This window comes from Haplochromis burtoni, unplaced genomic scaffold, assembly GCF_018398535.1.
Source record: "Haplochromis burtoni strain Fernald_Lab_line unplaced genomic scaffold, NCSU_Asbu1 Contig_310, whole genome shotgun sequence".
Taxonomy (NCBI): domain Eukaryota; kingdom Metazoa; phylum Chordata; class Actinopteri; order Cichliformes; family Cichlidae; genus Haplochromis; species Haplochromis burtoni.
This window is the reverse complement of record NW_024582671.1, coordinates 409,576-432,981: the sequence shown is the minus strand read 5'-3', so window position 1 is coordinate 432,981 and position 23,406 is coordinate 409,576. Positions and strand designations below refer to the sequence as shown.

Below are 23,406 nucleotides of genomic sequence, written 5' to 3'. Positions count from 1 at the left end.
ATTCGTCACACCTGTTGTTACGGTAACCAGCTGATGGATCGGAGCAGGTTTGGTCGCCGCGATTAGCGAGGAAGAAACAAACGCTCGAGCAGCGTAGAGTAACCATCCCTGGAGCGCAGCGTTTGGGTGAAAGGCTCAGTCAGGCCGAGGCCGGCGTGATTAATGTCCTCTTTGCAGCTCGGCCTCAGCGTCAGCGCCGACCACGCAGCCTCTCCGCCCGCTCGGCGCTGCTCCGCCGTCAGCTCCTGGATGGATCCGGCTCCCTCTTCTGTGTGCGGTCCCATCCATCACGGGCAGCTGGTGGGTGCCCGGGCGACATTGTGTTTATGCAACTTAAAGAGCTTTTCTCTGGCCCGCCACATTGATGTATGGCCCAGGAGCCCAAAACAGATGATGTGTGCAGAGGGAGGATAGCAGAATGGATGAGGGCGCCAGCGAGCTGGATGCACCTCACTGGGAGAGTCTGTTGATATTCACGTTAATAACGCAGTGCTGGGGATGAGGCGGGGTCGGCTGATGCTGTGCTTCTGCTGGAAGATTTAGAGGCTTCTGCAGGGAATGTGAGGCGCTGGCTGGTTTGATATTGCAGCGCTGCATGCCGCTTTAATACCGAGTGGGCTTTGCTCACAGTCTTGAAGGTTTTGGGGGATGTTGCGATACATTGGAAGTGACAGCAGCAACTGCTGAGGCTGATTGGAAAATTACGGCTCTTTCAGGTTGTATGTAAAACAGGAAGATTGATTGAGTTCTAAATGTTGCTGGTTTGGCTCTAAATCAAGTGTGAAATCTGAAAATGAACATCTCTGCGAGCGCAGCGAGCTGCGAGAGGAGGCAGAAGTGTGGTTTCAGCGAAGCATGCGCCGAATGCCAACGACGCTGCTGCATCTCTGCAGCTTTTATTTTTGGGGTTTCTTTGAACCTTCATGTCGTAGCGTCAGCTCGTCGCAGATTAGGAGCTCCACCTTTTGGCGTCGAGTGTGTCCCATCTCCCGCAGAGACCGGGTGGTTGGACATGAACTGTCCCATCGGCTCTGCACAAGTTTAGAAGCAGAGACTTTCAGCTGTCCTCTGGATTTGTTTTTAACACCTAATCAAACATGCATGAAACACGGAAACGCGTCTCACCACGTCCTTCCTGCCTCCAAGTTTTGTCATGATCCTGGGTCTTTTGACCCAGCATTTTAAGTTTGAGTTTATTTTGTTCATTAGGTTATTAGACTCCTTGTGTTTTCTTCCCCTGTATTTAAGTTTCCCTCACCCTTCGTCTTATGTTATCAAGTTTGTATTATCATGTCTGTCTCATGGTTCCTGTTTTATTTTGAAGGAGTCGTGTGTTCTTTGTTCATTGTATTTAGTTTCACTTCCCTTGTCCCCTCATTAGGCTCATGTCAGTCAGCTGTTCCTCCATGTGTTCCCACTTCCCCTAATCACCTCCTGTGTATTTAAGTCCTCTGTTTTCAGTGTGTGATTGTCAGGTCGTCTGTTGTCCACGCCATGTTTCCGATGCCATGCTTCCAAGTTCCTTGTCTAGGTTTTTCTTATTGTTTGTTTAGATTTCCCAGTTTAGGTTTGTGTTAATTTTGCTTCAGGTTGCCTTGCCCTGTTGTTTGTACCTTTTTTACCAGCCATATTAAACGGCTCGCTTTTTGTTAACATTCAGGTTTGGTTCCCTGTTCCTTGGAGGCTGCATTTTGGGTCCTTTTTTCAATTCATACAGTCTGCCCTCGCCAGACTGTGACACCTTTAAACCCTGAATAGTTTCTTTTGGTGTGCATTAGTGTGGATATTAGTCACATGTTCATGTAAACAACAGTAACATCAAACCATTACGTGTGTGAGATGTGGTTTTGATGTCTGGGTTACAGTTAGGTTAGGGAAAGCAATGAGATGTCCTCACTAACACAGCTAAACGAGAATGTGTGTTTCTCCAGACACCAGCAAACGATGCTTCGCACGACGTGAAACTTCCATGTTAATCCAGACTCATCACGAGAACGTGGTCTGTGGACCATCTCAGAGCTTCCTGGAGTCCACAAACGTTTGCGTGGTGCTTCTTTGCTTTTTCCACCATCCAAAAACCAATAAACTGGTTCCTCCCACTCTGCAGGCCCCTCAGGTCACAGAGCGCTGGATCAGTTAAAGGTCCGCCCTGAGTCTGGGGCCGTCACGATGCTGGAACAGGAAGTGTGGTGACGGCTTCCTGTACCCCTCTGCGTGCACGCAGCAGGGGCTGAGAGAAAGAGGGCGGCCCTGGGTGGGTGGTGTGGGCCCAGACTCCCGTCAGTCACAGTGATTGACTTTTCCACTTGAAGGACACGAGCGTCTTTCCTCCCTCTCCTCTGGGAAGCTTCAGCGTCTAACTCGAGCGTTTAAAAAGACAAAGTGTCAAAGCGCTAATCGACTTCTGAAAGCGCCGCTCTCACTTTCATTCTGTCGCTCTTCCCAAAATAAAGAGGGAGAGGGGAAGATACAGTTCTTTGGCAGGCGGGTTAATAACTCGCTTTGCTGTGGACGCCTTAAATTGGTTTCCATTGACACCTGCTATCTCTGAGCCGATAGCAGTGGGGACCTCATCAAGTGCAGACGCCGATGCCGCCGAGCAATAACGTCCATCCGGCGCCGTGTCAGAGCCGGACTTTTGTTCCGTAGCCGTCACTCGTCAGTGATGCTTCCCGATGATAAATCGTCCATTTCCATTCGTGCTGCTTTAATTGCCTCGCCACGAGGTTGGGCTTATCTCACAGTAGACATTCAAATATTGAAATATTTGTCATTACCGGCCCTTTTTTGTCAGAGGAGGCAGAGAATCCCTGATGAACGTCTGCAGAAGGAGGAAACTCTGAATCAGCAGTTTGTGCTTTAGGTGGGGCTGCCTCCAGCCTCCTGCTGATGTCATCAGCTGCTCTTTATCTCCTCACACCCGCCCATCACCCTTCTGTGACACAAGAGCAGTCCTGTCACTTATACCACAGGTGTGTGTGAATGAGGGGGACACGAGGAGGAGCTGAGGACATGCAGGTGGTCCCAGCAGCAGGGGGTCGATCCTTCCTCTCAATGCTTTGCTGCTATTCTGTGTTTGTAGAGGCTGGAGGTCAGGAGAGGTTTGGAAGCGTGTTATTGGAGGGCGATGATGAAATCAGCAGAGACAGCTGCGGAGGAGGCGTGGACTGAGGCTGAGCACAGGGACGTGATTGGCTGCAGCTTCTATTCTCTCTTTTACTTTTTTCCATCGTGATTAAACTGCCGGCTGCTCTGTGCTCCTCAGCCTACACGCTGATGCAGGAGCTCTTCTTCTTCAGCCGCTGTAGTCTGAACTTTATGGGGGGGCATGAAGCGACAACAGTCTGGATCACATGAATAAGGTTCCTGACCTGCTGCAGTTCCTCTGACATCCAGCAGGGGCAGCAGTGAGTCAGCCCCCATAGGCCCTGTGTTTCCCTTCATAGCAGGGGCGGGTTTTGATGATCCATTTATCGATTACAATCGATTCTAACTTGGATAACGCGATATCGATTCATTAAAACCCCGAATCTATTTTTAAATGTAAATTTATTTTTTACTCCAAACGCCAGAATCTCAGGTTAAACCTCACAAATTCCAACAACCACCAAACAGCTGAAACAGTGAATGAGAACAGGAACACGATTCTGCACAAAGACGTCAACACAAAGCGCCGACCCAACGAAACATCAGGATCAGCGAGCTGTCGCCCCCGACGGCACGGACACGGTCGGGGCTGAAAGCCGACAGCTCGCTGATTCTCATGTTTCGTTGGGTCGGCGCTTTGTGTTGACGTCTTCTTTGTGTTGACGTCTTCTTTGTGTTGACGTCTTCTTTGTGTTTGATTCTGAAGCTGCAGTTTTGTTGCTCTCCAAACAATATCAACCGAACCAGCAGCAAGAAAAGATCCAAACTACGCTTCAGCATCAGGTCATGTTCAGATGTTGAGTCATGGTTCTCTTCAGTTTTTGACTGCACAATATTTTCTGATCCGGACTCTCGACATCATGTGACCAATAATACAGGGAGCTATATTATAAGTATCATGTAATAATAGTGTGAGGTGACAGGTGACCCTGCCTTTACCTGTGGAAACAACACACTGAATCAGGTGTGCTTCAGCTGGGCTGTCGGTCGTCCTGCTGCTGATCTTCATGGATCTCAGCTCTTTCATCACATCTGTGTCACTGTTATGGGTTTAACTGATATGTCAAACAGTTTTTGTGTAACTGCTTGTGTGTGTCTGTGGAGCGAGGTGTACATCAGAGTGCTGTACTTTGTCCTTTCACCTGGGACGAGTCGTGCTCAGGTGATTCAAGCTGTCGCCCGGGGACTAGTTTACTGAACCGTGGCAACGCTTACTTCCTGTTTCCGCCCAAACGCCCCAAAGAGCTCAGCGCTCCGGAGCGTGACAGCGAAGCCGCTCTGATTGCTTTAAACGATGCTTCGTGGTGCTCGCAGCGGTCCTGGCTGGAAGGGCGATAAACGGCGAGCTTCATTAATGGATGAGCTGCGTTTGTCTCCTCGGGACAGGAAATGAACCCGGCCTCGCTGTCAGGCTCCTCTGACTCGTTAAAGCCGGACGCTTTTTGTTCCAGCTCCAAAACTTTTTTCTCTTATTGCAAACAAGCTGCATTTTCCACTGCAGTGGCTGCTGAAGAGCTCCGTCAGCATGTTTGCCTGCTGCGAGGATATCAGTGCTAATACGACTGCTGGCATCTCCTCCTTCCTCACAGAAACACTAATTGGTTTGGCGGCGGCTAATCTAATTGGACACCAAAGGTTAGTTATGTGAATCCACACGAAGCCGAGCCCTCCCCACAGCCGCTCTTATCTGCGGCTCAGGCAGGCTGAGGAGGACGTGCGGGGGGAGGCGGCCAAAGTCCTGCTCTATCGTTACTGGCAGGGCTTCAGGGGGAGGGGCTAACTGCAAAGACACACACAGGGAGAAGTTTGTTTCTTCTGATTTTCTTCTTCCTCTTTAAAAAGTGGATCAGTATTCCGGCCTTTTTCCACCGGGACATGTAAACCACGGAGCGCAGGCTCTCTGAGAGGCTGGCGGGGTTCAAGCGAACACTTGGAGGGGGGTTGAAGCATCAGGGAGTTCATTCTGAGTGGACCTGTTACACATTTCACACGTCCACACGAGTGACACTTGCAGTGGATATAATCTCATAAATAACCTGGATGTGCTCTGGGGGGCGTGTGTTCGGTGTGTGTAAACGCTGTGTTCGAGGTCAGCTGCAGCGTGCGCTGTTTCCACGCGGCAGCAGACAAGACGAAGCGTCTTTCACGGATTTCCTCGACATGTAAATCATTGAGTGTCTGCGAGTTTGCAGTGACGCGGCAACCTCTCTGACCACGGGCAGTGCTTCCATTGACCTCCACGTTTGGCTGATGGCCGGGCAGATGTGGTCTTATCGCCGACCTCCATCTTTTCTCCATGCAGCAGCTTATCTCCATGTTGGAGATAAAGACATGGAGAGGCCAGGCTCGCCGTCTGCAGACACAGAGCTCCATTCTGTTTGCTTTACTGCACATGTGCACGTATACGCGCATGTGTAGGTGACGCTGCAGCTCACAGGCTGACGTCACGTCTTTCGCCGCTCTCAGTCACTCAGAGAGCAGCTTCTCTGTGCTGGTGACCAGCCGGACGGCGTGCGTCGTGCAGCCGCTCAAGCGAGCTGAGCAGGACTTCCTCATAGTGAAGAAACATTCTTATATGGTCATCTTAAGGAGCGTCTTAAGAGGCAGCCAATCAGAAGAAAGCTGGATTTAAGGAAGGGGGAGGGGCCTTTTTTTAGACTAGGAAGTGATGGGCTGTAAGATAAAGAAGGATTATTGTGAACAGTGAATCATGCAAAGCTGCTGTGAAGGGTCACACGAGAGCGTGTTTCAGGGTCGTCATGGATACACAGACGGCGTTTCTAAAAAAAATAACCAAATGTTTTATTTCATGTTGATACATTCTTGGACGACACCACAGAATAGTTGCATGAGTGGCCAAATGTAAATCTCTCCCACAACATTGGCACATAAGCAGCAAGGGCAACATGAATATACCAAGTACAAACAGTAGAAAACATACATGCTTCCACTTTTTAAAACGTGTTTTTCTTTTTTAAATATATATTCTCCGTGTGTTTCTCCTGCAGGGAATAAGAAACCGAACAAAGCCACATTCTGCCGAGCGAGAACGTTTCCGAGGAACCGAAGAACGGACGATTCGGAGCAGACAGGTGGGATCGACTGTGGCACAGAACTTATTTTTCTGGTTCAACATCAAACATATCAGGCATGCATTGACAACCTCGACATCGACACCTTTAGTTGGTTTTTTTAGTCCATGAAATCAGCAGAGACTCAGCCTGGACCGAAGGAGGCTCCCTCGGGGTAAGGGTCTGCCCCTCACCCCCACCGCCGCCATCAAACACCTACAAACAGTGTGTGGAGAAGAACACGCATGTTGGGGAGGGAATGTTTCATCAGGTGACCACGAACGGCTTTAAAAACACTTAAAAACTGTTTTGGCTCCGTGTCACGGCCAGCTGAACGGTCAGATTTCAGACCTGCTGCTGTGTTTGTCAAAGCCTCTGAAAACGCCGTTTCTCCACAACACTGACGGTTTGCTTCATTCAGCTGATTCTCACCTGGAATAAACCTCGTTAATCTGCTCGTGCGAGGAACCATCTCCAGGCCGGCGTGACTGAGGTCCAAACAGGAAGCAGAGGGTAAAGCAGGTCTCGGCGCTCCCAGTCGTTCGTTTTAACTTTCAGAGCATCAGATCGTCGACATATAAGCAAATAAAAATGGAGCACGACTCTCCAAAAGGCTTCAACCTCTTTTACTCTGTTTCACTGTTTGGATTTCATCCGTTTTTTAAACTCTGATTTCCACCGTGAAGATTTTTTAATGACTAAACTGTGCTGGGTAAACGCTGTAGTAGCTGGTAAAAGAGGCTGAGGGTGGAGCTGCAGGGTGTGTGACCACGCAGCTCAGGTATGATATTTTTTAATCATGTTTATTAAAGAAGTCTATTTCAATGATTGTGTATTTTTGAAACGACCTCTTGTCTTTTTCAGGGGGACAATAAAACCATGTTTGGTCCCTGATTGATGGGAACAGGCCAAGTCCAAGAAAGAGTAAAATAAGTCCTCTTACTCCACCCGCAGGGGTGTGGGTGGAGTAAGAGGACTGGGGTCAGGACGGTGCAGGTACCGCTCCGAGGCTACACAGTGGCTAACTGCCAGCAGACACCCCCAGAGCGGGCACTGTAAAATTCTCTGCTGCCTTCAGCCCTGCAGCTGTTTCCTGCATGCAGCCCAGTGCATTCTGGGATATGTAGTCAGGAGCAAACGAGCCGAGCGAGTCATAAAAACTTTGTTTTCAGAGGCTTTTTTTTCTCACGTTTGCAGGATAAAAATGTGAGTCCAGGTGGCAGCGCGAGCGAAGCCCTCCAAATCTCCGAGCGAAGAAGAATATGGCTTCAATAAAACCGAGAAGCAAAGTACATCTGTCGTCGGCATGGCAACCGCAGCCGTCTTACAAACCAACAGAAATCAAACCAACGGAAAGAGGCCGACATATAAGCCATAAAGAACTACACACGCGGACAGGAAGGTGAGAACTTGCAGTTTGGAAGTACATAAAGAGACACGAGGGGGCGGGCTCACACTTCGTTTGACATCACCGGCGGCACGGAGCCCATCGGCGCCGCCCAGTCATCGCCGCCCGATGCATCCGCCGTGTTCGACCTCACAACCACTGGCATCACTTCAACAACAAAACAATTAGATTTTTATTTCTGGAGCTTTTCTCGACCTGGAGGGGTCAGAGTTCAGAGGTCGTCCCACCACGCTCCGCTTTGCACCTGAACGTCTCCGATGGGCGGTGAAGCACATGAGACCAAAAGAAGAGAAAGAAAAAGTCCTGCACGTCGCCGCTTTTCTCCCGTTGCTCGTCCTTCTTGCAGGAGATCAGACATCTCGCTCTGCAGTGACGGAGGAGCGCCGTTAGATCACGAGGTTGTTGTAGCTCACGTACTTCTTCTTAGCTGCTGGACCTGGGGACGGCAGGAGACACAGAGGTCAGATTCGGTCCTCACGGCTGCTTGAAGAGCAGAGATGAAGGTTAATGATGGAGCAGGGATGAGGTGATGACAGACGTTCGGGTAAGTAAGGCTTGAATTATGAACTCTCAGCAGGGAGGACGGGACGGTGAGAGGTCATAACTCAAAAGCATCTGCAGCAGAGGGAGAAACAAAAGGAGTGTGGGCTTATCTGAGGGTCGACCGATCAGCCGCTGCGGTGGGTCTAACTTTGAGCCACAGGTGGCGCTAAAGAGCTGAAGATGGAAAGATGGCAGCTGATGAAAAGACTGAATCTGTGAGGGATCATTCATCTGCACATGCTCAGTAGAGTCTTCACATCTTGGAAAAATGCGTTTAACCCTTTATTTACCATCTTAGAAGCAAATCTTCAAATGACTGCAAAATTCAAACGATTTTAAATTTAAAGCCAAACTGACGAAAGACGTCCGTCGGGCCTGTAAATACACGCTGGTAAATAAAGAGTTCATGGATGTTTGAAAGGCTTGTGTACTTTTGTGTGTTTTTGTACTTGTACTCAGTGGGAACAGCCTGCCTCGTGTCTCCATGCCGTAGATTTCATGGATTACGCCCCCACAACAGCGCCGTCATTTCAACATGACGTGCCCACAGACCTGGAGAACACCTCCAGCTGCAGGTGTTTCACTAACAGCTCGCTGAGCCGTGAATCAAACGCGTGTTCAGGTGTCGGCCCGCGGTGGCAGTCCTACGACGAGCTTCAGCCTCTGATGGAGGACGGCAAACATGCTGCTGTACTGTTGGCTGTGTGACGCAAACATTGTTATTAGAGTTCATTGAAATATTCTGTGTTTTGCACCTGGAATAAACTCAAGGATCAGTCTCTAACATGTTCCTGCCTGTAACACTCGATCTCGCTCTCTTCATTAAAGCACTCGCCACGTTGCTCGTTTGTAGCACAAACCTGTAACATCTGTTCCCTGCTGTGGATTTATCTCTGAGTAAATATGGTGCGTTGCTGTGGGCGTGCGGTCCAGCCGAGCTCCTGCAGACACCTGATCCGTGTCGGTGCTGAAGCTCTGCAGAGTTAGCACACGGCTCCTGAATGACGCAGGAAGCTGAGCGTGACGTGTTCGAGGGGTTCAAGGTGAGCTGTGCAGCTCCACCACCTCCATATCTCCCTGCTGCAGCCCCCCCGCTGGCACTTGACCCTCAGCATTCGTCCGGTGACGAATGGCTGGGAACCAGGAGCCGCCATCAATCGTGGCAGATAAAAGAGAAAACGGCTGCGTTTGCATATTGAGCAGCCGCTCTGACTTTGTGTCTCATTCACATTCAGGAGCAACATCTCCAGCTCGTCTGACAGCGGTGGGCGGAGCCTGATGATAACCGAATAAATTAACTCAGTCAAAAAAAAGAAGACGTTTCTGTTCATTCTCCCCCCACCCCCCCGTCTGCAGTCAGACTGTTTCTGTGCAACACTCATCATAAACAGTCAGTCTGGCTATAATTAAGCCTAAAATAATGGTTCCAGATTAAATGATAATGAGTCTCCTTTAACGCAGCTGAAAGCGTCTCAGAAAACTCGCAGACCCCAAAAATCCGACGTCTGGGAAACACGTTTATTTCTGCTCCGTGCAGAGAGAGAGATTACTCGTTGAGGAGCATCGGTCAGGGAGCTGGTCGCTCTCGGCCTCATCGTTACAGAGGAGAGAAAGCGCCAGTCTGTATGACCTTTCACACACGCGTGTATACAAACCTGTGTCACACTTTTACACACAGGCTCAGCTCAATGACAGAATATCAACAGGAATAATTGATGAGCTTCACCTGTGGCTGCTCCCCCTGCTGGAAACACAAGATACTACCGCCGGTTTTCCTACAGGCTGTTTGGGGGTGTGGTCACATGAGGCCCACTAACGAGGATCTGATTACCGTCACGACGCTCAGAGATCCGCCGCGGTCCTGTCATGGATCAGTCGGCCATCTCTGGCCTCGGCGTGCTGCTGCACTGGGCTGTTTTCACAGCTGCTGACTCACAGACCGCGGAAGTGTTGGGAAGTCAAATCGCTCCAAAAATAAACGTTCATCTCAGCCTCTGCTGGCGGCGTGGAGAGAGAGGCGGCGAGGCCTCGTATCGCAGGATGGAGAGACAGCGAGAAAGCGGTCTTTGTGGTGGAATCAGCTGGAGGAGCGGGGAGGATGGCGACGGAGGTGAGGAGTAGGAGGAGGAAAGAGAGGATTTACAAAGTGAAGGAGGAGGGGAGCGCTGAGACGCTCGAGGCCGAATGAGAGGGGAGGCGGAGTGGCGAGCGTAGGCCGGCCCACAGATGGCTCTGCCCCCCCCCCCCGGTGTGCCATAACTAACTACAGTGACTGATGTGCTGTAATTATGACGGGGCCTCGGGCTGCGCCACTGAGGTTTTCCCGCGGGGGTGTCATTATTTATGGTTACAGCCACGGCGCCTCGAGGAGCGTCCCGAGTTTTACTGAGAGCAGCTGAAGCTGATCCAGATTAATCAATCAGACCAGGACCCGGTTTTACCGCCACTGTTTCTCAGACTCTGGCGTCTCCTCTGCGATGTCTGCAGGACGAGGACAGGAGTGATTCTTATTGACAGACCCTGCAGACGACCGCCGTCACGGCCACTGAGGAACTCTGGACTCTGAAAGCTGATGTTTGCATTTGTACTCGTGGGCTTCACATCTGCCATCATGAAGAGCAGAGAGCTCAGCACGTTACAGAAACGCCACGCCTGCACAGGCGGCGTGCGAGCTGCAGTTACAGCCTCTTGTTCGAGCCGATACGCGTGCGTGGATCACGTTACCACCACGGCTGCTGATTCTGGACTTGGTGCCCATTTGTGTCTATATTTCTTTAATGCAGCTCCACAAATCAAGCATACGTTTTAAATCCTGACGTCTGTGGTGTGGGAGGAGCTACATGCGCGCTTTCTCCTGGTGACACGGTGTATTAAATTAGCTCACTGAGGCAGAGCCATCTCTGCGTCAGGGGTCTCGGGAGGGGCTTCAGAGGTTCAACAGGAAGATCCTGCACATCAGGAAACAACCAAACTTAGGCTCCTCGATCTGCCCGATCACTCGGTGTGGCGAAAGCCCGGTGGGCTGTGTCAGGGTCCCGGGTGAGGTGGCGGACACAGTGGTCTCACGGGGGCTCTGGGAGCTCTGGATTGGCCATGACTGGGACACTCTCTGAGCACGTGCAGAGCCCATAGCTGGATGAAGGCCTGCTGCGTCGGCTGGATGTTTCACAGCAGGTTCAACAGCTGCACACTTTACATCCTGATGGACTCAGGAGCGGCGCAGGAACCCCAGAGGTCACCGGGGGTCGGACGTGCAGTTAAAGCACCGGAGGACGGCCTTAAATCTGCCGCTCGGAGCGCCACGCTACAACCTCCTCGTGTAAAAGTTAAAGTCGGTTGAAAGAGGGCGGTAAAGAGCCGAGGACGTCACTTTTACATCCCCTCCCCACTCGGGTCTCTCTCCTCCTCCTCAGACCTCCAGGAGAAAATGGATCAAGGTCGGGACAGCAAAGCAGAAGCAGAAGATTAATTTGCTCTTACCTCTGATAAATTATGAAATTAGCCTGTGAGGGGGAGAAAAACATGATTTGGTGAGTGGTCCCAGAGGGAACCCCACTGTGAGCTGGTAATTTGATCACACAGACATGTAATTTCAACTTGTGCACTTTGTATTTCTGAGAAGCTGCGAGCCGAAGCTTTCCGCTGACTCTGCTATTACTGCGGCGTTTCTCAGCGGCGTCAGGAGCGCATCCTCGTCCTGCACCTGCTCGTTCCCACCTCGCGTTCCTTTAGCGTCACTCAGAGCAGCTGTGATCGAGTTCAGGACGTCTCCGAGGACATTTAGGTGTCTCCAGAATGGCTGACTTCCTGTTAGGACTCGTGTAGCTGCAGCCTGTGAGCTCACGCTGAAGCATTAATGACCTCGAGCTCAGTTTGGTCTGCTGTCAGCCGCCTCTTCCTGTCATGTGATGGTGATTGGCTCCGCCCACAGGGAACTTCCGGTCCTTTGTCAGGCTGCGCCTGCGGGTGATGAAACCTGTGACGAGGTGACATCAGCTCGCCACGAAAGCAGAAAAAATGTTGTAAACGTCGTTTCTGGCTCAGATGGATTTCTGCTCCATGCACTGGAGGACAGAGCAGAGCAGGCCGTGCAGCCCCGTTCACTCCAGCATCATCAGTCTGAATGATGTCACTGATGATGTCACAGAGACGTTTCTTGGTTTGATATGTTCAGCTGATTTGTTCTGAGAGGAGAACGATCAGAGCGACGGTCCATCGTCGACACGTCTGAGTGTGAACCCATACCGGCGAGTTTACTGTTTGAAAACGATTCGTCACTTTGATGAAGGAATGACTGATAAACCTGTTGTTTCAGCGTCTCTGTGGAACTAAAGTTACATGTGGCCCAGAGTTAGTGAGCAGCAGCCCTCCCAGAAAAGACGCCTAGGCCTGGTGGCGAGGTGGTCGGGGTGGCTGCGGGGCTCACGGAGCTCCACCCTGGGAGCGGTGTTACCTCACGATGGTAAAGGTTAAATATCTCTTATCTCACACTCTGCTGGAGCAGCTTTGCATGAGTCACAGTTCAAAACGCCCCGGACTTTGGTGCAGCTCGCTAGTTCATCCTCTGTCTCTTTAAGGCCACCTTCTTCTGATTGGCCAGCGTTAGGAAGCCTGCTGAGGGGCAGCGCTCAGCGTGAGCCGTACTGCGTGTGCTTCTGTTTCAGATGGATTATTCTTACAGACATTTAGCTCATGGATTAAAACTGTGGGCGTGTTCAGTTAATGACAGGAATCAGCAGAGTCGTCCTCTTCAGCCTTTACATTAAATCCATGTCTCAGATTTCTCAGTATTAACTGGAGCTCATTCAAACACAGACTCCCTGCTTTCTGTGAGATCAGCTGCTAATCCGCCCCACAGATCCTGAAAATCAGACTTTTCATGTATTTCAGAAGTTTGGAGAGACGCTAACGAGGACAACGAGGCCGTTAATGTATCCTAACGAGCCAATCATCACGCAGCTTTAGACCCACGCTGGTGTTCAGCATATAAACGTTAGTTCTTGGAGACAGGGCTGCAAAAATAAAAGCCGGTTTGTATTCAGAGACACGATTAGCACATGCACTCATGCATTTGTAAAGGAACAGTTCAACATTTAATAAAACCCTCCTCTCCTTCCTGCTGCTTCCTGCTAAACGTAGCTTAGCAGCTGATGATCACATGCATCAGACTTTATTTTCATCGCTTCATTCATTCAGCCTGAAGCACAGAAACTGTGAGTGTCTGCCTGAAAGCGGCGATCAGGACGTCCAAACACACGCCGGCTCCACAGACTCGTCACAGGCAGATTTAAACATCGTGTTCAGGGTCAACGTTTCACCTCCGGGAACAACAGGGAACAAGTCTGTGACATCTTCAGTTTTATGCTCAAATTTCAAAGAAACGTTTTAGCCGCAGAATTTTATTTATGATCTGAACAAAACACCTGAGGTTTGGGTTTATTCCAGATCATTCGAAGTACCAAAAATGAATCTGATAAAATGGTTTAACTCTCAGAAAGCGCTCTCTTTTCTGTGAGAGAAACAGAACCTTTGAGACGTCACTCGAGGTGTTTGGATGAGCTCTTCTAACTGTGCGGTGTCAGGTACTTACTGCTGGGGTCGACGTTCTCGCACAGCTCCGTCTTGGCCTCTCCGTTGGGCCGGTCACTGGCCTTGTGTGACAGCCGGGATGACATGGTGGCGGCCGTGACGACGGCCTTGAAGGATCGTTTCCTCTTCTGCACGTTGAGCTCCGGGTGGAAGATGATGACGTAGACTTTGGGCATGTAGAGCATGCCGAGGGCCACGGACGCGCTGAGGTTCATGGAGATGGTCAGCGTGGTGGTCTGGATGTACAGCTGGTGGGAGAGAGAGGGGAGAACGGGGTTAGTTAATGGTTTCATCTCAGAGGTGTTTTGTTCCAGTAACACTGTGAGGAACCTTGGAGTCATTTTTGACCAGGACATGTCCTTCAACGCACATATTAAACAAATATGTAAGACTGCTTTCTTCCATTTGTGCAACATCTCTAAAGTTAGAAATATCCTGTCTCAGAGTGACGCTGAAAAACTAGTTCATGCATTTATTACTTCCAGGCTGGACGACTGTAATTCATTATTATCAGGAAGTCCTAAAAACTCCCTGAAAAGCCTTCAGCTAATCCAAAATGCTGCAGCAAGAGTCCTGACAGGGACTAGAAAGAGAGAGCAGATTTCTCCTGTTTTGGCTTCCTGTTAAATCCAGAATTCAAAATCCTGCTCCTCACATACAAGGTCTTAAATAATCAGGCCCCATCTTATCTTAATGACCTTGTAGTACCATATCACCCTATTAGAGCACTTCGCTCTCGCTCTGCAGGCCTACTTGTTGTTCCTAGAGTATTTAAAAGTAGAATGGGAGGCAGAGCCTTCAGTTTTCAGGCCCCTCTTCTGTGGAACCAGCTTCCAGTTTGGATTCAGGAGACAGACACTATCTCTACTTTCAAGATTAGGCTTCAAACTTTCCTTTTTGCTAAAGCATATAGTTAGGGCTGGACCAGGTGACCCTGAATCCTCCCTTAGTTATGCTGCAATAGACGTAGGCTGCCGGGGATTCCCATGATGCACTGGGTGTTTCTTCCTCACTATGTGTTAACAGACCTCTCTGCACTGAATCATACTTGTTATCAATCTCTGTCTCTCTTAACAGCCTGTTCAGAGACTCCTGAACGAGCAGAGGTTCATCCATCTCCACTGCTGCTGACCTCTGACCTTTAACCCTTTAGAGCTGTGTAGTAGGTACCGTCCTGGTGACGGCTGTATTTCAGTCACGCCGCTCGCTCGTGTCAGCGGCGGTAAAGAGACTCGGGAAGCTCGCCTCACTCAGAAGCAAACTCTCGACACTTTTTATGAGCCAGTGAAGGATTGTGTTTTATTACCCGCCGTGTTCTCGACCCTCGCCTGCAGCAGAGAGCGGCAGCCGGCCGAGCCACGCCATTAATGTTTTATGCAGTGTGTATATTGCCCCTGTGTCCGAAGCCGTGGCCCCGTGAACCCAATAGAGGGCCGATACGGGCCCGGGAAGAATGCATAAAGAGGCACGGCTGTGCTGTAATGGGCTTCCCAGAGTGGCTTTCACTGAGTTCAGCCCACTGTCTTTATGTGTTATGGCCCTGCTGTCACAGTCTGAGCGACGCCATTAACGGGGAGAAGTCACAGCAGGCGGGGTGGGGCTGAGAGTTAGGGGAGCAGCGGGGAGAATATTCAGACCCGCAGAAAGGCTGCTCGCTTCCTGCGCCACATCAGCAAGAAACTACGCGGCGCTCTGAAGGAACACGAGGCCCTGCACCACCACCTGACGCAGGTTTAATGAGCCCGCGGCGTTTACCTGCATGACAGTCTGCACGCACGTCTTCTTCTACAAAGCTGTGGCAGCAGACACACCTGCACGTGTCCAGCTCATCTACAGTATCTTCATCCCTGCAGTCCCCACCTGCAGCTCGTGTGCACAGGTGAGGGTTCCTGCCATCTGTCAGCACCTCGTGTGCGAAAGACACCCTGACATACACGAGCTCCTCCCTGATGACCACGGTCTCGGGGTCGGAGACCTCCGCAGGTGCGAGCTGGACACACAGATGTGTTTGCTTCGTTACAAAGAGGTGACGGACGTCAGAAACGGGCAGCGAGAGCAGCGTCTGTCTGCTCCAAGCAGACGAAGGCAAACATCGGCGAGGAGGCGGAGTCAGTGGTTTGTTTAAAGCCTGTGTGAGCTGCTGGCCCTCAGCTGTGACAGTCCACTCTGAGCTCCCGTGGAGGAACACCTGCTCTGACAGGTGTGCGCACGATCGTGCAGTCAGAGGTCTGTGCGAGGCTGATGTGAATCAGCGATAAGATGACACGACTGATAGAGCCCAAACAGCAGCGCTCTTATCAGCTCACCTGCTTTAATGTCTATCTGTGAGGAGGCGGAGCTTGAGCTGAGTGATCAGCAGGTCTCTGTGGATGCAGACTGAAGTGAGCCCTCCAGACGTCATCGCTCATATACAGTCTGTGCTTGTAACTGTAGGTGGCGCTGCTCTGTTGCAGCTGTTTGGCTCTTTGTCTGTACACATCTGTCTGAGTGCTGCACATCTGGCAGCTTTTCAGCCGAGCTGGAGTGACCCTCCTCCTGAGCAGACAGCCTCAGAGCCTCTTCCAGCTTCACTTTGTGTTTCTATAATTCTGCTTCACTTCTCTTGCCTCCTATTTCCTTTGCACTTCTTCCCTTTCTGTCGCAGTCTTCATCCTTCCTCGCCTCCTTGCTTCCCTGTGACTCGTGGCGTCCCTGTGCTGTTTTCCTGACACGATGAAGGTCGTTTTCTTTCTTCGGCTGAAATGCTTGCGGCGTCCTTACGATGTTCTCACATGACTCCTGTTACTGCCGTCTTCTCGCCGTCACGTGAGGCCAAGCGCTCGGCTGCTCCTGCGGCTCTGATTGGACAATTGGTAGTAAACAACGAGTCTGGCCCAGCATGCTGCAGACAGACTCCTCCCCCCTCATTTAAAGCCCTCCCCCCAATGAAAATGTGCTCCTCTTCTCTGAAACCACATCAAAGATGGCCGTCTCACTGAGGCGGCGTCAGGCAGCCTGCCGTTTCTGTGTGAGGCACAAAGGTGGAGGTCGACTCCATCAGGTGCAAACGCTGAAACAGACTCCAACTTATCTACGTCAGGCCCAGCTGCGGTCCGGTCGGCGCCTGGCGAAATCATCCGCACACTTCTGTGTTTTATGGTTCACAGGGAAACGTTTCTCGTCTCGGCGCCACATCCGTGTCACCGTGCGGCGTCCTGGGAGGCGTTTCGATAAAGTTTTGACACGCTGTTGGTTTGCTGATGTCCTCTGCTGCTGTAGCGCGGCGCTCTGTGAGGCTCTTCATTTCCATTTGTGGCGGATTTATTGTTGGATTGCTTCTCATTTTATTGACTCGCTCTCAGCGCACAGACTGGTTCATTTATCCAAATAATTGGACGCTCGTGATGCTCTTTGAACCTCTGACCTGCCTGAGAGGCCGTACGCATAAAGTTTGATCAAGTGAAAAATTAAAAGTGTGTGTAAACACAAAGTGCAGACGGAGGCTCTTCATCATGTCCATAAAAGCTGCTCTTTAATAAACCTTCATCACTGAGGTCTCACCCGTCGTTTCCACCATCTGTGGCGGTGAAGCGACGCTCACTCAGCTCAGCTAAGCGTGTCAGAGCGCGCAGGCGCGTGGAGGAAAACCATCGACGGCAGGAACAGCGAGTTCAGAGTTCACGAAGAGATCAGAGCACCAGGTAGAAACCGCAGAGCCGAGACCCGGACAGGTGCGTGCACCTGAGTGTCCCTCAGAGCCGAACAATACGAGCGAGGAAGATTCAGGAAACCTCTCAGAGCAGGACAGGAAGTGAAACTTTGACCTTGGAAAGACGTCACCTCAGACGTGAAGCTGGACGTCTTCGTGGTTGCGGTCGTCGTAGTGTGTCAGAAGTTACAGTCTGAGCTTCACAGCGTCAGGAAGCTGCTGCTGATACTTCTTCAGGACTTTGTTCAAAGTTTAAGGGAAACTTTGCCAAAACTTTTATTTGCAGGAAGCTTTCGGTCTGAGTGACGTCCACAGATGTTTCCTGTATGGACCGGCGCACTCGCAGACACGGCTGCGCCACATTGCAAAAACCCACGAAGTTGAAGCGACACCAAATCACGGACGGTGTCGGCAGCGAGCATAAAGTAGGGGCGATGCTCGGAGCTCAAACCTCAGACTGATGTTTGTCCTGCCCTGGAGGTGTTTCACCTTCTGAGCTCTTCTTCACGGACATTCGGTGGCGTTAGGTGGAGGAAACAGTCGCAGCCTCGTCGTAGACCCTGCTGCACTCTTACTATGTGAAGTCAGGTTTCGCTTTGCGTCACCTGTGTGAAAACACGTCGTTCGCCAACAAGTCGCCTGATTCGCCCTTTGCTTCCCGGCTCTGTGTCAAAGTCAGGCTGAACCAACTCAGTGAAGCTGAGCTCCAACTGCCTTCAAAGGGCATAAATAAGCTCCTCCCCCATATCTGATTGGTGGCGATGTCGGGTGTACGTGGTGTTTAAGGCTCAGTTTTTAGCAGAGTTAAATATTTGCAGGTTCACCTAAACTGACATCAGTCTGCTGCAAACGCACCATGTGGATGAGGAGTGGTCATGTGACGAGGCCTGCAGCTAGTCACATGACCCTGTCCTGATCCTCCCCGCCTCTCAGGCCTCAAAGGCGCATTTTAACAATTGATGGCAGGAACGTGGTCATGATTCTGCCGTGTGCCTGAGGCCCGGAGCGAGCTGTGTTCAGGTCATTCCAAAGGTAAGACAGTCCCCGCCTTTGAGGACGTTTTGGACCTCCCAGCCACCGTAGCACATGACTCCTCTGACGACAGATTTTAAAGTAGAAACTGCTGGGTGCTGTAAACTCTTCAAAAACACTGCTTCCTTGATTACTCCGGCTGGAGCTGCTCTTTATGCGCTCAATAAAAACCGCTGCCACAGTTTCTGCTCGCCACCTCCAGACGCTGATAAAAGTTATGCTAACGCTGTTTTAGCGCCGTACACAGAAATAAAATGGTGCACAGTGGAGAGCGATGAAACGAGAGAAATGAAGCATCACTGCCGCAGAGCTGGAGACAGTTAAGGGTGGAGAAGGGAGAGGCGAGGGTGGAGAGAGAGGTGCGTGAGAGGAGGTGGAGGTTCAGTGGGCGTGAGCGTAAACGACGAAGGAACGCGAGACGAGCCAAGGAGGGCGGGGACGAGGAGAGGCTGCAAAGTTTAGAAGAACATCAGACACACGAGGAAGATCGACGAGACGTTCAGTTTGGATGGAGGGAGGAGGAGGTGGTGTTAGAGGTGGAGGCAGGGCGGAAGTGAGTCGAGAGTCACAGTGTTTGTTCCTAATGTTTTGTCTTCTTGGTCTGAGCTGGTTTCCATGGTGACACCTGTGGCATCTGAGTGCAGGTACACCCAGAACCAATCAGCATTCTGAAGCTGCAGAAACACCAAAACCATGGCAACCAATCCTGAACACACGCCAAAGCTCAGCTTCAGTGGACGCCTCCCTCTGAGACCGCCCTCAGAGTGCGTCCAGAGCTGCCTGTGACTACGGTACGCACACACAGACACACACACGCACACTGAGGTGGTGGTGTTGAACAGCAGCTCGGTGCTGCAGGAGGTGACGAGGGTTAAAGGGCGTCCTCCTGCTGCCTCCTCACATTTGACCTTCTGTCCTGGAGTCATGGTCACAGATGCAACAATCCTGTCTCAGCTCTTTGAGCTGCAGCTTCTGCTGAGCCCTCTCTCCTCATCGCCGGCCTTCGTCCCTCCAAAGCTGCAGACGTCTCTGCGCGGCAGCACGGTGCTGACACACCTCAGCTCTGCTTTAGGTCACCTGTGTTTTTATGAAGCGCTCTGAGGCACAAACCTGCCTCAGAGGGCTTCAGCCACGCAGCAGCTGCAGGAGTGTCAGCTTTGAATCCCAGCACGTGACCGCTGTGGTTTCACATGTTATTCTGGATTATTCAGGATTACAGATTACTCAGATTACTCTTACACCTAAACATCACCTCAGAACCTCTAATGTGGTCTGTAGAGTTGATCATAGTTCATTTATTCGTCATGTTTCTCTCTTTCTGATGTTTGTACATTATGTGAAGGTTACTGTGTGATTCTTTATCATTATTGTTGTAAGTATTAGCAGCAGTATTTGGGATTTTTAGGATGTTCAGCTGCAGATGTTTGAATGTGTTTGAAGAGCTTTGAGCTGCGGCTGTGGTGATGAGTTGGAGGGGGACACAGTTTAATGTGGCACCGCTCTCCACCTGCTGTAAGGCTACTGCTAACTACCTGTGTGATGGCCCAGAGCTGCAGCAGAGAGGAGACGGACGTCCTGAAACAGCGTCCTCACATTTGATTGGCTCTCCAAATGTCAGCACTGTGAGTCTGTGTGTGTGAGGATGACTTGTTTACTGGGGTACTTAAATTCCACTTCCTCCTGCTGTTACAAAGTGGCAGGAAGTGGAGCTGCTGCTGGAGACAAAGCACAGAGCTGGGCGGCTACAGGTGTGACACAACTGAACAAAAAACACCTCGCAGTGTTTTAAACTAAAGAGCCTGACAGGCAGCGAGGAACCCCGCAGTCCGCCCACAGCCACGAGCAGCAGTGACAGTGGGGAGGAAGAACTCCTCCCCACTGTGAATAAATAAATAGCACGAATTTGTTTCATTTCTTTTTGAAATTTCAAGTTAGGAAAACAGTATCCACAAATGTGCAGAACGATGTATTTCTGTCACTGTAAACTTAAAACAAGTGAGCAAAATAATGTTACAAGAAGAAATTTCAAAGTAAAGATCACATTTTTCCTCATTCGTTTTATTCTGCAAACTCACGTCTTCACATTGCCACAGAAACACTCAGTGCATCATGGGAAGTCACCCAGCAGCCCGCGCCTGTAGCAGCTACACAAAGTGATACCATACTATACAACCCTGAGACCTCCATGTGTATACACCTGTATTACACTGGGACCAGCTGTCACGCTGTGCAGGGGGTCGAGGAGGCTCTGATGGACCTTTTCGACTGATGACCCCGGGGAGCGCACTGATGGTCTGCTCAACAAATCACATTAAATCCTGTCAGATAACGTATGTCCTGACATCAGGAAACAGAGAGGAAGAGAAAGTGTTCGGAGCGAGCGGAGGAGAGAAATCAGGGAGGGGAGTCTGCAGGAGCCTCAGAGCCATCTGGGGTTATAAGCTGCCCCATCTCCACACCCACCTTCTCCCTCCACCATGACCTCCAACACGTAGCCGCTATTATCAGCTCCAGGCTCCTTAAATCCTGTGCAGGAAACACAGCCCAAGGACCTGAACAGCTACAGGCTGGAGGCTCTGACCCTGGCTTGCTTGTCTTCGAGCTCATCGTTAGACAAACTGTGTCCGTCTATCAGCCTAGCATTGGCCTATCTGCTTAGACACCATATTTCTACGATTTTCAGGGCCAATAACCTCAGTTTGATCTGAATCAAGAAGCAGAAAGTTTGCGGCCATCCAGGTCTTTATGTCTTTATTCCTGCAGTTTAACTCATTGATCAGTACCTGTGGATGGAGTAAAACCAGCACAGCAACAGAAACATATGCAGAGTTTATTTCCTTTAAGTGAAAAACGATGAATCGACCAATCAGTGCAGCCGGACTGAACACGGCGGTGAGGAGAGGAGGACGATGTCCTGTGTGCTGACAGGTGAGGAGAGGAGGTGGAAACAAACATCAGTGCCACAAAATCCCTGCTGCATGAAGCAAAGACATTAGCATTGCAAATACCCGCCTCCTCCTGCTGGCGGCTCCTTCCTGTCTACGCGTGGAAAACATCTAATTCAGCTGGACGGCGGCGTAGTGACCTTGGCGTGTGCGTGAGAGGAGAAAGGGCCTCGTTTGATTTATTCATGAGGTGCTGACATGTGGCAGCAGATCCGGTGACGCTGAAACGCTGTTCGGGGCGTTGCGCATACGAGCGCTCCATCAACACCGGGTTCTTGCACACGTGTGGTCGTCTCTTTAAGCTGATGTCGTTCATCTTTCTTTGAGGTCACGCTGAAGTTCCCGCCCTTTCGGCGCTCTCGGAGCAGACTTAGAGTCTCCGTGAGTTCGAGCGCTGATCTGAGCAGCGTTTCCGATCTCTCGTTGTCGCCTTTGTCTTTCTGATCACCTCACCGGAGTCTGAGTCTCCGTGTTCGCTGTTTTGTAATGTGTTTTTCTCTGTGAGGTCGCGTAGCGTCTGCGGGCTTTTGGATCAGTGTTTCAAATGATTTCTGTCCTGTAGGCGGCGGGCCGGACCGTCCTTCAGGAGGGTTCTTTGCTCTGATCTCATTTCCAGCTCGCCCATCTCTTCACTGAGGCTCTGAGCTTCAAGTGTATCCTCTCATTGATAAATCCTGAATGAGCCATTCACATCAGAGAAAACACACAATGTACCTGCGCTACAGTCGGAGGCATCAAATCCCTCTTCAGGCTCCAGCAAACAGCTCTTATCATCATGAGAACAGGACGCTGCTGAGCACACGCAGCCTGATCCTGCTGCCTTCAGCATGAAGCCTGCTCTGCAGAACAGGACGGCACGATTCAGCCTCCTCAAGACGTAACAGGAAACACGAGATGGAAGCTTGTGGTGCACGGCGACCTTCAGCCTCCTGATGTAATGCCGGGGGGTGCCGGTTAGAGCAGGACCCAAGAGCAGACACAGGCGAGGAGACGTGACTTTACCAAAAAGTGAGATTTTACTCTGGCTGATGACAGAAGGCAAAGCAACTAAAGTGGAAACCGACTATCCTGTGATACTGAACACTATACGAGACTATGAAACCGTGATGAAGCTCTGACACTTTAACAACCACGTCTATGACTGTGAGAACTGTGACGATTATGACGAGACGTAACTGGGACGGTGACACAGACGACGCAACACACACCGAATGAAACACAGACACTAAATACAAGGAACACCGGACTCTTTCAAAGTAAAACAGGAAACATGGAGACACAGACATGACGCAAACTTGACAACAAGAATCACACAGACATGAAACATGACAGGTAGACACACAGGGAGGCTTAGTACAGGGGAAGATGACCCAGGAACTAAACAGCAACCTGGAAATCAACTAGATGAGCTGAACTGAAACTAGCAGAGCAGGAACCTTCACCAGCAGATCTTTAAATATTATCCAGGTCAGTCAGCAGGATCATCCACCACAGGAGGAAACCTGTTTCTTCAATGGCTGGAAAATCATCCCAGAATCAGGAACACTGCCCTGAGACTGCTCCCAAACAAAACGCTCGCACATGAACACGCCACATCGCCCTCTGACAGCAGGGCGGCCATCTTTACTGCATCCACAGAGTGCTCTCCTGTTTTCCAGCTAACAGGGCGGGGGTGTAATCAGAAGCTGATTGGCTCCGCCCTGAGAGTAAATACAGCGACGTCTGCACTGCAGGTTTAAAGGCTTTAGGACCTCGACAGAGAGCGAACGCACACATGTAGGCGACGAGTGCAGGACGCCACAGGAAACTCTGTTTTCAGCTCTGCTCCACCCTCACCGCTGTGATAGAACCAAAGGATTCATCATCTTCAGATTTGTTCCTTAATAAATGTAACTATCATCAACACAAGCATCTTAATAACACAGTTACTGTAAATGATTAAATACTCCGGAAAGACAGCAGAAATACTCTGGAATACTGTGG

General features: G+C 50.6%; 1 protein-coding gene across 4 annotated transcripts in view; it reads right to left on the bottom strand.

Moving 5' to 3' along the window:
• Window positions 1–3,811: 3,811 nt before the first annotated feature.
• LOC102289652 (metabotropic glutamate receptor 7) overlaps window positions 3,812–23,406 on the bottom strand; it is a 176,723-nt gene continuing 157,128 nt past the window's right edge. For 3 of the 4 annotated variants that reach the window (XM_042228187.1, XM_042228189.1, XM_042228190.1), the window contains exons 9-10: window positions 13,760–14,006; window positions 3,812–8,062 (exon numbers count right to left, since the gene is read on the bottom strand). In XM_042228187.1, the coding sequence (XP_042084121.1) occupies window positions 8,013–8,062; window positions 13,760–14,006 (297 nt within the window). In that variant the 3' untranslated portion in view covers window positions 3,812–8,012. Of the gene's footprint in view, window positions 8,063–11,649; window positions 11,673–13,759; window positions 14,007–23,406 lie in introns of all 4 variants that reach the window. The other variant, XM_042228188.1, reaches the window with a different exon arrangement.